Genomic DNA, 13,343 nt, shown 5'->3' with positions numbered 1-13,343 from the left:
TTATAAAAAAATTCTAATTTATATTTTTATTAAAATTTAATAATTTTTCTAAAATTTATTATTTATTATATTTTCTTTTTCTAAATTGTAATAAGAGTAAGATTTAATTGTTTTTGAAAAATTTTGAGATTTTTTTATACATTTTGAAAGTTTAAATATCAAATTGAGTGAAAAAATAGAAATTTAATTTTTTTTTTTTGAAGTTTGAAGGCTTTTTTACGCCTTTTAAAAGTTTAAATGTTTAATTGACTGAAAGAAAAAAAAAACAAAACTTAGTTGCTTGTTTTAAAAATGTTTCTTAATAAAAATTGCAGTTACCTTTACTTATTTTCTTTCCTTTGCTTGTGATTAACCAGTTTAATGGGTTGGGCAAAATTTTCTGACATGTTCAAGGATCGAAACATATGATTTCAACCCTTAATCTGCTTTCGGATCCCACTATAATGAATATTTCTGTAGACACCAACATGAAGAAAAAAAAAAAGAAAAAAGATTTTAAACATTTTCTTATATGATACATACATTTATCGATACTCATTATCAAAATTTAAATAACAAACCTAGAACCGCATTGACATGATACCATAGGTTATTAATATATGCAAATAACATCACCAATGGTAGTTACAATTTTATCTACATCAAATAGAAGAAATTAGATATCAGTAGTGACCATTGTAGACCCTGTTTGCACAAGTATAAACTTGAAAGACAAAAACCATATGAAACTTATCTAGCTATACTATAAGAAATGGAAAATTACCATTCCTTCACAGCATTCCAAAAAAAAAAAAAAAAGAAAGAAAAAAAGAAGAAGAAGGAATTTAACAATAATTTTTATTTGGAATATGGAATTTAAACTACCATTTCATGCTCTAAACACCAGCAGCTGTCAGAGGCTTGCTTTAGATAATGCTTTTAAAGCTTCAGAAATCTCTTCTGGCGTTGCTTCACCTTTAATACTGGCAATCAAGGGGCTGTCAGAAGGGACAATGTCATTTCTCAAGTCGGTTGTTCGGAGCAATGCCTCGGAACCCTTTGTCACCACTTCCTTCATGATCAATGTCGTATGAGCCCCAGCTATCAACTCCTCGTAATCGGTGTCTCCGGTTTCGCCAACAATGACAAACATGTTTGCAACATTCAGTCTCCAACGGACAAAAAGGTACCTGGTTATCAGAATGAAATAAGTTATGATCTGATAGGTGATGATAATCAAGTCCTGGTACAGTGATAAGTTAAATGCACATGAAATCAACAATTAATTTGTTGAATTTAATTAATTTTCTCATGCATAAATGTCTTATAAGAAGAGAGCTTCTTACTAGACGAAATGCAACATCTCGATATCAATTGTCTTGAAGTTGACATACAATCATTTTACATGTTACAGATATGTCCATCTTCACCTTTGATTTTCTCAAAAGAATGACCTTTAGAGCATTTAAACCTATGATACGTGGACCTTGGACTTGAGTGTGAGTGTCAAATATGAGTATGGGTATGTCACAGACATTGGTATGTTCTTCCATGTATTTCGAGGGTGTCAAACATATGTACCTTAATAAGAGAAATAAACAGTTGGGCAAGCATAGATTTAAACACCAAGGGTGTTTCAATTCCTGTCCAAGAATCAAGGTTCATCTTAATACAACTCTACCTGAGTGCCTGAGCTCGAGATGCAAGGAGAGGAACAACTTGCATTCTAGTTGAGTTCCTGCAATACATCGGATGACAACGGAGACCTCGCATCCTGAGCTTCTGCCTCAAATCATCAACTTTCTTGGCCTGTAAAAGCAGCCACCATAAAATTCAAATAAAAAATGCTATTAGTTCTTATGTTACCAATAGGGATATATACCTTACTCAGCTCCTTTACAAAGTATGCAACACAGTGGGCATTGCTCGATTTCGCATCTTCCTCGGCACACGGAGATTTTTGTTCACCTTCAGGGTTCATCAACTTCCAAATTGTCTTCTTTAGACCCTCATAGCCCCAATGAAAGGCAATATGAGAGGCATAATCAGGATCAGCAAAAAGCTTTCCATCTTCTGCTGTGTAAGTTCCAGGGTAATACACTTCACTGCCACTGCCACAGATCAGAGCATCAAACTCATTTACTTGAATCTTTGCTGATTTCAAGAACTCCATTGTTTCCGAGACTGGCATAGCAGTCGATATAGCAAAACCTGTGAATTTTGCATTTTGAGTGTCCAGCCGAACAGCCTTAAATATGTCTTGTATAAGTTGAGCCATTTTCTTCTCAGGTAACCCATTGCTGTCATAGCAGTCAAGTATTAAAACAACCAATCTATGCCGCCTCCTCAAAATCGGATACTTGCTTGGCACATTTTCAAGCTTTACTCCTTCATATTCTTTTGAGTTTGTTTCTGGCTTTTTTATCTTGCTTAGGACTCGTTTTACTTGGTCTTGCACATCAGGCTCACCAGAAGATGAAGCTACAGGGTCGAGAGATCCAGTTAGAGAAGCTTTATCATCAACTGAAAGCCTAAGGGACATGTCATGCACGTCTTTAAGTGAGTCATTTAAAGATGACACTTCAGCAGAGACTTCATCCCCCGGTGTATCTGTTTTCCACTGAGGATGTCTCATTCGACAAGCTGCCACCTTTGTCAAGTAGGTACGGCAGTGTTCTGGCCATGAGTATAGATGTATGTTCTTCCAACCATTCCTTCTACAGTCATGCCATAAGTTTTTCTCCGATACCAACTTCAGCAGGGCATCAGCAATTGCTTGCTGATCATGGGGATCCACAAGAAGGCCATTATTTAGTGCCTAAAATTCATTGAAGAAAAGGAAATATTAAGACTTGGAATTATTATACAATTTTGTATAAGAAACGTCTATAGAAAATTGGAATATTCTGAATTTTAACATTTTCAACAGTCTCTATGATGTTTTGTGTCCATTGTGCTCAACCTTCCTGGTGAAAGTTTATACTTGAAAACTTGGGAAGTCCCACCAGGCAATATCTTACGATTGAGAGAGACATTCATTGTTCTTACCCGCTGGATGTCAACTGGTCCACCATTTTTGGTTGCCACCATTGGCAGGCCATGAGCTGCTGCCTGAATTATATAAAGAAAATAGAGATCAAGATTCTATCTCGTGGAACTTAATAAAGATGGAATCAAAATAAACCTCAACCAAAAGAAACCAACCTCTATCAACGTAAGTCCAAAAGGCTCAACCAGAGCAGGATTTATGAAAACTCCCTGAGTAATTACATCCAGTTGGTTAATTTAAAAACAAAAGCACATGAACTAGCTTCAACAATTATGCACTCTAATTAACCTTCGTTTTTGCTGCAAGTCGATAAATATCAGGAACATCAGTCTGTTTGTGATGCTTTGGATAGGCAACTAGTCCATAGAGGTCATACTTATCAATGAGTTTCAATACTGTTATGAGGACACTAGCATTCCCACCAGTCATTTCATCAATATCATCCCTGTTCCCCATTATAAGTGTCTGCACAAAAAAAAAAATCAGTATTAGTAGTCTTTCTACCACTCTGTAAATCAAAATTGTCGCACAAATAACTTACAAGATTAGCAAGCTCTCGTAAAGGACGACATTCTCCAAAGGCTTTCAAAAGAGTGGTAATGTTCTTCTTTGGATCAGGTCTAGATAAGGCCAAGATCATTGGCTTGTGGGGATTTGTAAGAAACCTCATTACCTGCCAAACATAATAGGAAGAATCGATAACAGATATCTCAGGATTTCTCAACCAAGAGTGAATAACATAGCTGACCTACTTACTTCTGACCATATTGTTGGAATTGCTTTTGGAGATGACCCATCAGTACCTCCAATAACTGTGGGAAGTTCTCCATCAACCTCAGAGGCATCTTCTTGAACTACAACACTGCTGAAGTCCATGCCAGGAGGAATAACCTGCATATAAATTGTACTTCAAAGCCAAAAGAAGAGGTGCAAACAAAATGATTCATAGTCTTTTCAAACTTTTTAGAAAATGTGAATTCATTGCAGTAGCCCCTAGTTAATCAGATCCTTAGGTTAGGTTGCTTAAAACATCAAGTTCCATGTGGAGTTAACAAGACGTTTCAGCACAGGAGGAATGAAGCACATGGATTATGTTTCAGAGTGAGGAACACGGACAAATACACTTCTTTCTTCTCTTTTCACATTACCCCTAAAACCCATGTCAAGAAAGCAGTTATCAATACAACAACTTGAAATAGGGGAAAAGACAGAGCAAAAGGGGAGAAATATTCTTACCACCATCCTTGGCATATACCGACCATGACAGTTTACCCCTCGTCTAGCACGGGCACGTAAAATTTTTTCGAGCTTGACATCAAACCCATCATAAAGCCCCCACTGCTCTTCAATCTCTTGCTGGGTACTAGTGATAACTAGTTCTGCAACATCAAGGGAAAGTTCTTCTGCTTCAATTCTTCTCATAATCTTGTACATCGAATTGATGTCTTCCTTTGATTGTCGTCCTTGTTTAAGCAGCTGCTCAAGTTTGTTTCTCCCAAGAGAGTGTCCTGTTAAAACCATGGGGACATTTAAAGCACCTGAGAGAAGAGCAGCACTGTCCCCTGCATCAGCATAATGACCATGGATAACATATGGCCACACAGGTTGGCCTCCACCAACTTGTTCACCGAGAACTTTTGACATGTTAAGAATGTGAGCCAGAGCACCATCTACAAATTCCTGAATATATGGCCATAATAATTCTTTATGAAGGTACTTATCACGCGGACCAAAAGGGATCCTTATAATGTATGCCCCACTGCTCTCTCCAACATCATTTCCATCTGCATCTTCACTAGCAGTTGTTAGCATTTCTGTAGGCTCGCCATAGCTCCAATCAACTTCAGGTGATAAGACTTGTCGAGTAAAAAGATCTACTCTATACACTCCCGGCATCTTAGCAAGAGCCCTAGAAAGCTCTACCACATATTTGACCTGAGGATCATTTTATCTTTCATGAAAACAGAAAATAATTGGAGGCCAAAATATGAGAAATATATATATATATATATATATATATATCATTTAGTAATACAACATTTACCTGTCCACCAGTGTCAGAATCTCGACCAAGCTCCATGTTTTCTCCTCGGACCAAACCATGCAAACTGGTTTACAGAAAATAAATGAAACTGTGCTTCAATTGAACTGTTAATGGAGAATTCCTTATAGAATTTCTGAAGTTACTTTTCCATTATAATGCACGGAAGTCATGCCACTTGGAGTAAAATCATGATGGTAACTTTCAGGGATGTTCATGTCACTTTACATTCTTTTTTTAATTCTATGGACAATGAAATGAAGAAATTCAAGAACTACATACATAAAAATTTTCCGTTAATGAAAGATGTAAATCATTGGGAAGATGAAAAATACACATGTAAGTCGAAAAGATTTTTGCCATCTCTTCCAATAACAAATCATTGGTTTAACTGAATAACTAAATAGAGTAGATAAGTCCTTTGTCTTCATCTCGGTTCAATGGATGTTCTCAACTAGAGGATGGGGTTAACCATTTTAAATTGCAATGGCTATCATTAGGCAAGTAAGCACTTCCTTTCTCTTCTAAAGTTTTAAACGAAATACGACACCAAAAATGGTTTTATCAAACTGTACATTGAATCCATGGACAAAAACTAACTTATAAAGTAGGCTTAAGATGGACAAATCTAAGATGAACTCAAGATTGATGTATACTAGGAGGGAAAATGATACCTGATAAGGATAATGTAAAGTTTTTTTTCCTTCTTGTCATCTGACCACAGTTCCAAGCTGGAAGCGTTAATATGGAAAGATACCCTTGGGGTCTCAGCATGTATCAACTCGCTCACAGTGTCTCCCTTCTCTCCTTCTGACAGGTCTTCGGCCAAGTCCTCAGTGGCATCCTTGCGCACTAGTTCACGTTCCCACCTCCGCTTTGCCAATCTTTGCAGTTCTTCCCATTCCAACTATTTACATAACAAGATTGAGATTTGAGTCCTCTACATTGTTTCATTTTCAGTAAGTAAAAGCTTATTTCAGGTTTCTTGGCTCTCAAAATATATTATTTTACTTAAAAGGGGAAATGTCAGACCTTAGAACTATTCTAGCAAAACTCTCATTTAGTCGAATTAAACAGGAAGAAGCACTTACAGAATTGTCCATTTTACAGAGTTAACTACCTTCAACAAGGAATTTCTTCAAACACAAGGTACCATTTAGTAAAATGAGCAGATATAAATATTCAAGCTGTTAACCGGACTGGATAATCGAGAAAGACAACCTAACTAGTCCTCACATACGTACATGGACATCCAAAGACACATGCCTATACAATTATACACGTATTCATTACTAATATTTTTCATGGTTTCTTGCTAACTTCAGTCAGGCTTATCATACATACTTGTAGATTTAAGCTGCATTAAAAGGAATCAAGGGCTATTCAGCCTGATCAACAAAGTACCGAATCTAGATTAATCATAAACGCATAAGGAAAAAAGTAAAAATAAAAGAAGAGCCAATACAATTTAAGAATGCCAATTGCTCAAAATGATTCATAATTTTCCTCTCTTTACCAAAGGGTGTAATTGCAGTCACCTACTTCTTGTGGAAAAGGCCTAAAAGAGCCTACTAACTTTTAACATCCATCCACATAAGGTCAAATAAGTATGCTTATTATACATGTACTTTTTCCTTCACATGAATCACTAAGGTCAGGTACTTTTTACTACAAACAGAATACATGTAACATGTCCTTGGAAATTTGCATTTTAAAACTAAGAAATGGAAGCCATAATTTCAACAGCTTTTCATGGTGATGTGTGTATACACACACACACATACATATACATATATGTGTGTACATGTAAATGAAAAAGAATAGAAAGGTAACAATGATAGAAGGATAGAGGAGGGACCTGCTTCTTTTTACGGGTAAGGTGCCAAATGCGCCAGCACATGTTCTCGAGCCTGGAACTACGTTCTCTGGCATTCCGGGTGGCGACAACCTTGATCCATGTCCTATGTAGATCGGTTTCATCAACACCTGTCACCACCTCTTCAACAAAGTACTTTGTGGGATTAAAATGACCTCTTTCTCTCAAATCCACCGTTGGCTTTTGTTCCTCGATAGCTGCTGCTCCACTATCCAGTATTGCCTCCAAGTACCCATTTATCCACTCGTTCCCTGCCATTCTTTTTCCTTCACTTTCTCCCAGAAAACAAAGCCAGTTCTACAGCTTTCTTGGCCTAAGAAAGCATCCTGATTTTTCAATATCAAAGCAATTCTGTGAAAAAAACTTATCAACAGAACATAAGGCTGCCTTGTGTTTCGGGCTTCAGGTACAAGGGAAGTGTTTTTATGTTTTTTCACTTAGAACTCAAAAACAAAGTATGAATACAAAATTGTTGAATTTGAAAATAGAAACAAAACAATAATGATAGGAAAAGAAAAAGAAATATACAGGGGAGTGTCTTGGTGTCTACATTGAATTAATAATAAAAACGTTAAAAGAACTCGGGAAGAAAGTTTTGAAAAAAAAAAAAAGGTTTGAAAAAGGTAGAATTCGTTTAGGGTGGAAAGAGTCCTGGGAGAGAAGGAAAGGCATTAATAAACAAAGAGAAAGTGAAGGGAGAACAACTTAATAAGAGAAGCGAAGAGAAAGGGAGAGAGGTCCATGCAAAAAGGAACACATGGCTACAGAATGGTGGGTTAACCAGATGACGACACGTTTACATAAAATAAAAAAATTGCATGTAAAGCTTTAGTTTCACACAGTTCGGATATGGAATGCAAGGTGTGGGTGTGGATTTGGGTGTATTTGTTTTCCTTTCTTCACCTTTCCATGGATTGTCCGCTTCTCGTTCCTGTTTTTCCTTTTAAACTCCACAGATTTGGGTGTTTGTGTTTTTATTAAATAACTGATTAGTAGATAAATTTATATTTTGATCATTTAATTTTAAAAAATTATAAATTAATCATTAAATGTTGTGAAATAATAAAGAAAGAATAAATTATAATGTGATAGAAGAAAGAGTGTAGAGAGAATATAGAAGAGAGAGTGTATCTTCTTTTTATATATATAGTTTTCATGAGTACATGAGCCCCATATATATATAGGGGTTAAAAGTAACTCTCTAATTATTATAGGGTATGTAAAATGTTATGACCTTTTATCTCTCATATTAATGGGATATAGAAAAAGTTTTATAACTTATGGGGTTGATAATGACATCCACATAAATATTTCATAACACTCCCCCTTAGATGTTCATTATCTAATTAAACCTCGTTAAAACCTTACTAAGAAAAACTCAGTAGGACAAAAACTTAGTGAAGGAAAAAGAGTACATAATTATACGCTTGATATGCTGCCTCATTAAGAAAACCTTACCTGGAAAACCTAGTGGGATAAAACCAAGGTTAAGGGAAAAAGAGTACAGTGCGTATTAACTCGCCCTAATGGCTACATCACTTGAGATCTCGAAGGTGACGCATTCCAATGTAGTAAACAAGCTTCTGAAACACTAATGTAGGAAGCGCCTTAGTGAATAAATCTGCTAAATTCTCACTTGAACTGATCTGCTTAACTTTTATCTCCTTAATCTTCTGGAGGTCATAAGTGAAGAAGAATTTTGGTGCAATGTGTTTTGTTCTGTCACCTTTGATGTATCCACTATCGAGCTGATCAATGCATGTTGTGTTGTCTTCAAACAAGACAGTTGTAGCTTCCTTTCCAGATGATAAACCACAATTATTCCTTATATGTTGGATCATAGATCTTAACCATACACATTCACGACTTGCTTCATGGATTGCTAAGATTTCTGCATGATTAGACGAGGTTGCTGCAATTGTTTGCTTCATTGTGCGCCAAGAGATTGCAGTACCTCCATATGTAAAAACATATCCAGTTTGTGATTTTCCATTATGAGGGTCTGACATAAATCTTGCATCTGCAAAACCAATCAACTCTGTCTTAGATTTATTAGGGAAAAATAGACCCATATTCTTTGTGCCTTGGAGATAACGAAATATCTGTTTTATTCCAGTCCAATGTCTCTGAGTTGGGCATGAGCTAAATCTTGCTAGCAAATTTACAGAAAAAGATATATCAGGTCGGGTATGGCTAGCAAGATACATTAATACCCCAATTGCACTTAGGTATGACACTTCAGGACCAAGAAAATCTTCACTATCTTCCCGAGGACGGAAAGTGATCTTACAACCATCGGGGTAGTTATTGGATGTGCCTTATCCATATAAAATCTCTTTAGCACCTTTTCAATATACGTTGATTGATGCATAAGGATTCCTTCTTTTAGGTGCTCAATTTGTAACCCCAAACAAAATTTCGTTCTTCCAAGGTCTTTCATTTCAAATTCTTTCTTCAAGCACTAACAGTCTTTTGGATCTCTTCAGGAGTTCCAATGATATTCAAATCATCAACATATACTGCAATAATTACATATCCAGATCCAAACTTGTGACAGCCCAAAATTGACCCTAGTCGGGAAGTGGTTTCGGGACCGCTAAACCGAGTCACCGAAATGTTTGAACGTAATATTTATTGTCTAGAATATGTAATTATGAATGTGTGAAAATTTCAGGCTTCGATTTAGCCGATAGCATGTGAATTCAGTTAGTAGGACTTGTGTGACACTTTTGAAAAGTGATAGGCTAATCTATAAGGACCTAATAGTGCATGTAGTCAAAGGGGAGGACTTACATGTCAAATTTCCCCCCCTAATAGCTAGTGGCCGGCCATGACAAGAGATTATGGGTAAAAACATGTCATAAAACATGTTGGGACAATGGTGTATGTAAGAAAAAAATAAAATAGTGAGCATGGGAATTTAATAATGAAAGGGAAAAAAAAAAAAAGAGAAAAAAATGGTCTCATGCATGCCCATTGCCGTGAGTGTGGAGAAAGAAAGAAGAATTTTGTTCATCATTTTCATTTCCTTTGGGCTGAAAATTCTAAGGAAGAAGGAAGGAATTCTTGTTTCATGTTGGTTTGGAAGAGGTTTAGGAGGAGGTTTGGCCATACTTGTACCTAGGTTAAGCTCAAGGAGTTAAAGAAGGAGAATCAAGCAAGGGAAAGACGAAGGTCATCGAGTAGCCGACTTGGACTATTTTACCCAACACAAGGTAAGTCATTAAGCATATATTTGATATTGCTTAAATGATTGTAATATCTATGCAATTGTGTTTAATGAGATGAAATATATACAAATGTATGTGTATGAAAAGATGATATTGTTGAACGTAAAAGAGATAGTGAAATGTGTAGGAAGTTTGCTTTGGCACTAAGTGTGCGAGAAATAGATGTGTACGGGGACGAGATTGGCACTGAGTGTGCGAGCTTGTAATGTATGGCACTAAGTGTGCGAGTTTGGACTATATGGCACTATGTGTGCGGGCTTGAATCACATGGCACTAAGTGTACGTGATTGAGTATTAAGCACTATGTGTGCGAACTCTACACATATCTCCGATTGAACATTTATATGGAGGCGTGACTTCATCAAGATGAGTATGGACAGCGGAAAGAGTAAGTACCTTGAGTTCATGGCTAATAGATGCTATGTTCATGCTCGGGTGGAGTTGGTAAGATTTAAATCTATGTGATGATTTCAATTGCATTCCCTAAATAAGGTATCGTGGAATAGATGAAAGTTCATTTGATTGCATGATTGTTGCGGAAATGAAATGATGTATGGAAATTGCTTCAAATATCCTATTGAACAGTATATGAAATGTAAATGTATGACTTGGTATGAGATTGATCCGAAGATCTAAGGAACTATGGTATAGTTCGGTATGGCTGGAACACTTGGCCTTGTTTCATTATTTCATTTTATGATAATTGTATTAATGGATGGTTGTGGAATGCTTATGACTTCTTGAGTTATAAACTCACTCGGTGTTTTCTTGTCACCCATTTTAGGTTTCTTGGACTCGTCTCCTTTTGGGTGTTCGAATCACAACGAAGTCATCACACCGGTGAGCAATTTTGGTATTGTCTTCTTAGTCAACTTAGGAGAACATTTGGCATGTATGGGCTATTTTGTTTTGTTAAATTTTGGGTTGTAAACTTTAAGCCATGTGAAAATGGCCTATGTGGTCGTTTGAGTGGGATGCTAGAATCTATAGCCACGAGTCTTAGAAACCTTAATTTTGATAAGGTGGCCATAATTTGTGTCACGTATGATGGATGATTAGTAAGGCTAAGGAAGGATTCATGAAATTGGCATAGTCTACTGCAGTAACTGTTGCGGACAGCAGCAGTGATATAAGATCGAAAAATCACTAAAAATAGTAGAAGTGGAATTAATAGCTAAAAAAATTATGTACTCGAATCTTGATGGGTCTATTTTCATATGGATGAAACGAAACGACCATATGAGCTGTATTTTAAGAGATATCCAAGATTTCGTGAGACAGGGCCAGAACGGTTTCTGGATTCCCTGTTCCGACTTTGAAAATTCATTATAAATTAACCAGAGATAATTAGGAGTCATACCACATATTTATAAATTCATCTTTGAGTGTAGTTTCTATAGAAATAAACGGCATCAGTATTGAATCCCTACACAGGGAGTTATTCCAGTTGTAACACACGAAGGTCAGTGTAGTCGACCCCTGTAATATGGGAGACTTTAACTAATAAACTGTACTAATTGGCTTGACCAAAAATTCTAGAAAAAAATCTGTAGATGGAAATATGAGTCTAGTTTCAGGAAAAAATTATGAAACTGATTTTCGAGTTGTAAAACTCAAGTTATGATTTTTGAAGCGACTAGTACACAGATTGGCAGCTTGTCTGGAAAATTCTCAATAAGTGGTTTGAAGTCTGTTAACACCTCGTGTTCGACTCCGGCGACGGTCTCGGGTTCGGGGTGTTACAAAACTTCTTAATGAAAAATGCATGGGCAAATTGGATCATTCTTGTATCCTTCTTTCAACAAATACTCGCTTAGGCGATTATACCACATGCGTCCGGATTGTTTCAATCCATAAAGGGATTTGTGCAATTTGATCGAATAATGTTCTCTAGAACCTGAACTCACTGCTTCAGGCAGTTTAAATCCTTCAGGGAGTTTCATATAAATGTTAGTATCCAGTGGGCCATACAAATAAGTTGTTACTACATCCATTAGGCGTAAATCAAGCCCTTCTCTTATAGCCAGACTTATCAAAAATCTAAATGTAGTTGCATCACCACAGGAGAATATGTCTCCTCATAATCAATTCCAGGTCTTTGTGAGAATCCTTGTACAACTAAACGTGTTTTATACCTTACAATTTCACTATTTTCATTTCTTTTACGCACAAAAACCCATTTGTATCCCACTGGTTTCACACCTGTAGGTATACGGACTACAGGTTCAAACACTTCTCTTTTTGCTAGCGATTTCAATTCATTTTCAATTGTTTCTTTCCATTTTGACCAATCATCTCTTTGTTTACATTCCTCAATCAATTTTGGTTCATAATCCTCTTTATTATTTATAACATCTAGTGCTACATTGCATGCAAAAATATCATTGACGTCGATTTGATTTCAGTTCCATTTTATACCGGACATGACATAATCAATAGAGATCTCTTCATTGTCAGGTACCTGATTTTCTTCTGAAATTATTCTTCCAGTCATGTCTATAGTCTCTTCAGGAGATCCCGGTATAATCATTTTTTCTTTGATTTTGCCATCATTAATCTTTGCTCCTTTCTTTTTTTAAGGATTCTTATCTTTGGAACCAATTGGTCTACCACGCTTCAGGCGTGTATTAGACTCAGTAGCAACTAGATTTTGTCATTCTGGGACATAGTTTTATTGGAGCATTCACAGCTGGTATATGTGACTTAGTCACTTTTTTTGGGTCAGAAAATGCGTCTGGCAATTCATTAGCTAAACTTTGTAAATGAATAATCTTTTGAACTTCTAAATCACATTGCTTAGTTCGAGGATCAAGATGAGCTAATGACAACTCTTTCCAACTAATTTTCTTATCCAGCTGTTTGATTTCTCCCCCTAATGTTGGAAAAATTGACTCATCAAAATGACAATCTGCAAAACGAGCCGTAAATAGATTCCCTGTAGATGGTTCTAGATATTTAATTATGGATAGGGATTCAAATCCAACATATATACCCAACCTTCTTTGAGGTCCCATCTTAGTTCTATGTGGTGGAGCAATTGGAACATATACGGCACATCCAAATGTTCTTAGATGGGAAATATTTGGTTCCTGACCGTGAACTATTTGTAAGGGGGAGACTTTATGATAACTTGTTGGCCTGATGCGAACTAATGTAGCTGCATGTAAA

At 36.3% G+C, this 13,343-nt stretch overlaps 1 protein-coding gene across 5 annotated transcripts; it reads right to left on the bottom strand.

The window, feature by feature from the left end:
* Positions 1–493: 493 nt before the first annotated feature.
* On the bottom strand, positions 494–7,713 carry LOC108465223 (probable sucrose-phosphate synthase 3). Of its 5 annotated transcripts, XM_053020438.1 has the most exons (13): positions 6,928–7,711; positions 5,744–5,976; positions 5,073–5,136; positions 4,265–4,963; positions 3,785–3,919; positions 3,570–3,701; positions 3,317–3,493; positions 3,184–3,237; positions 3,028–3,090; positions 1,862–2,797; positions 1,661–1,788; positions 865–1,169; positions 494–636 (listed from the first exon to the last, which is right to left on the bottom strand). In XM_053020438.1, the coding sequence occupies exons 1-12, from the start codon at positions 7,201–7,203 to the stop codon at positions 893–895; spliced, it is 3,174 nt and encodes a 1,057-aa protein (XP_052876398.1). In that variant the 5' UTR covers positions 7,204–7,711; the 3' UTR covers positions 494–636; positions 865–892. The 5 variants fall into 5 exon arrangements, with proteins under 5 accessions (XP_052876398.1, XP_017621034.1, XP_052876401.1 ...); XM_017765545.2 differs by having other exon boundaries at positions 494–1,169; positions 6,928–7,713; XM_053020441.1 differs by lacking the exon at positions 6,928–7,711 and adding an exon at positions 6,535–6,665 and having other exon boundaries at positions 494–1,169.
* Between the last annotated feature and the right edge of the window lie 5,630 nt (positions 7,714–13,343).

Source organism: Gossypium arboreum, chromosome 10 (genome assembly GCF_025698485.1).
Source record: "Gossypium arboreum isolate Shixiya-1 chromosome 10, ASM2569848v2, whole genome shotgun sequence".
NCBI lineage: Eukaryota > Viridiplantae > Streptophyta > Magnoliopsida > Malvales > Malvaceae > Gossypium > Gossypium arboreum.
This window is presented reverse-complemented; position numbering and strand designations above follow the sequence as displayed.

Coding starts and splice junctions, on each gene's coding strand:
- LOC108465223 (XM_017765545.2), bottom strand. CDS start 7,203: ATGGCAGGGAACGAGTGGATAAATGGGTACTTGGAGGCAATACTGGAT. Junction 3,920..4,264: donor GGTATATGCCAAGGATGGTG/GTAAGAATATTT, acceptor ATTTATATGCAG/GTTATTCCTCCTGGCATGGA. Junction 1,170..1,660: donor TCTCGAGCTCAGGCACTCAG/GTAGAGTTGTAT, acceptor TCTGATAACCAG/GTACCTTTTTGTCCGTTGGA.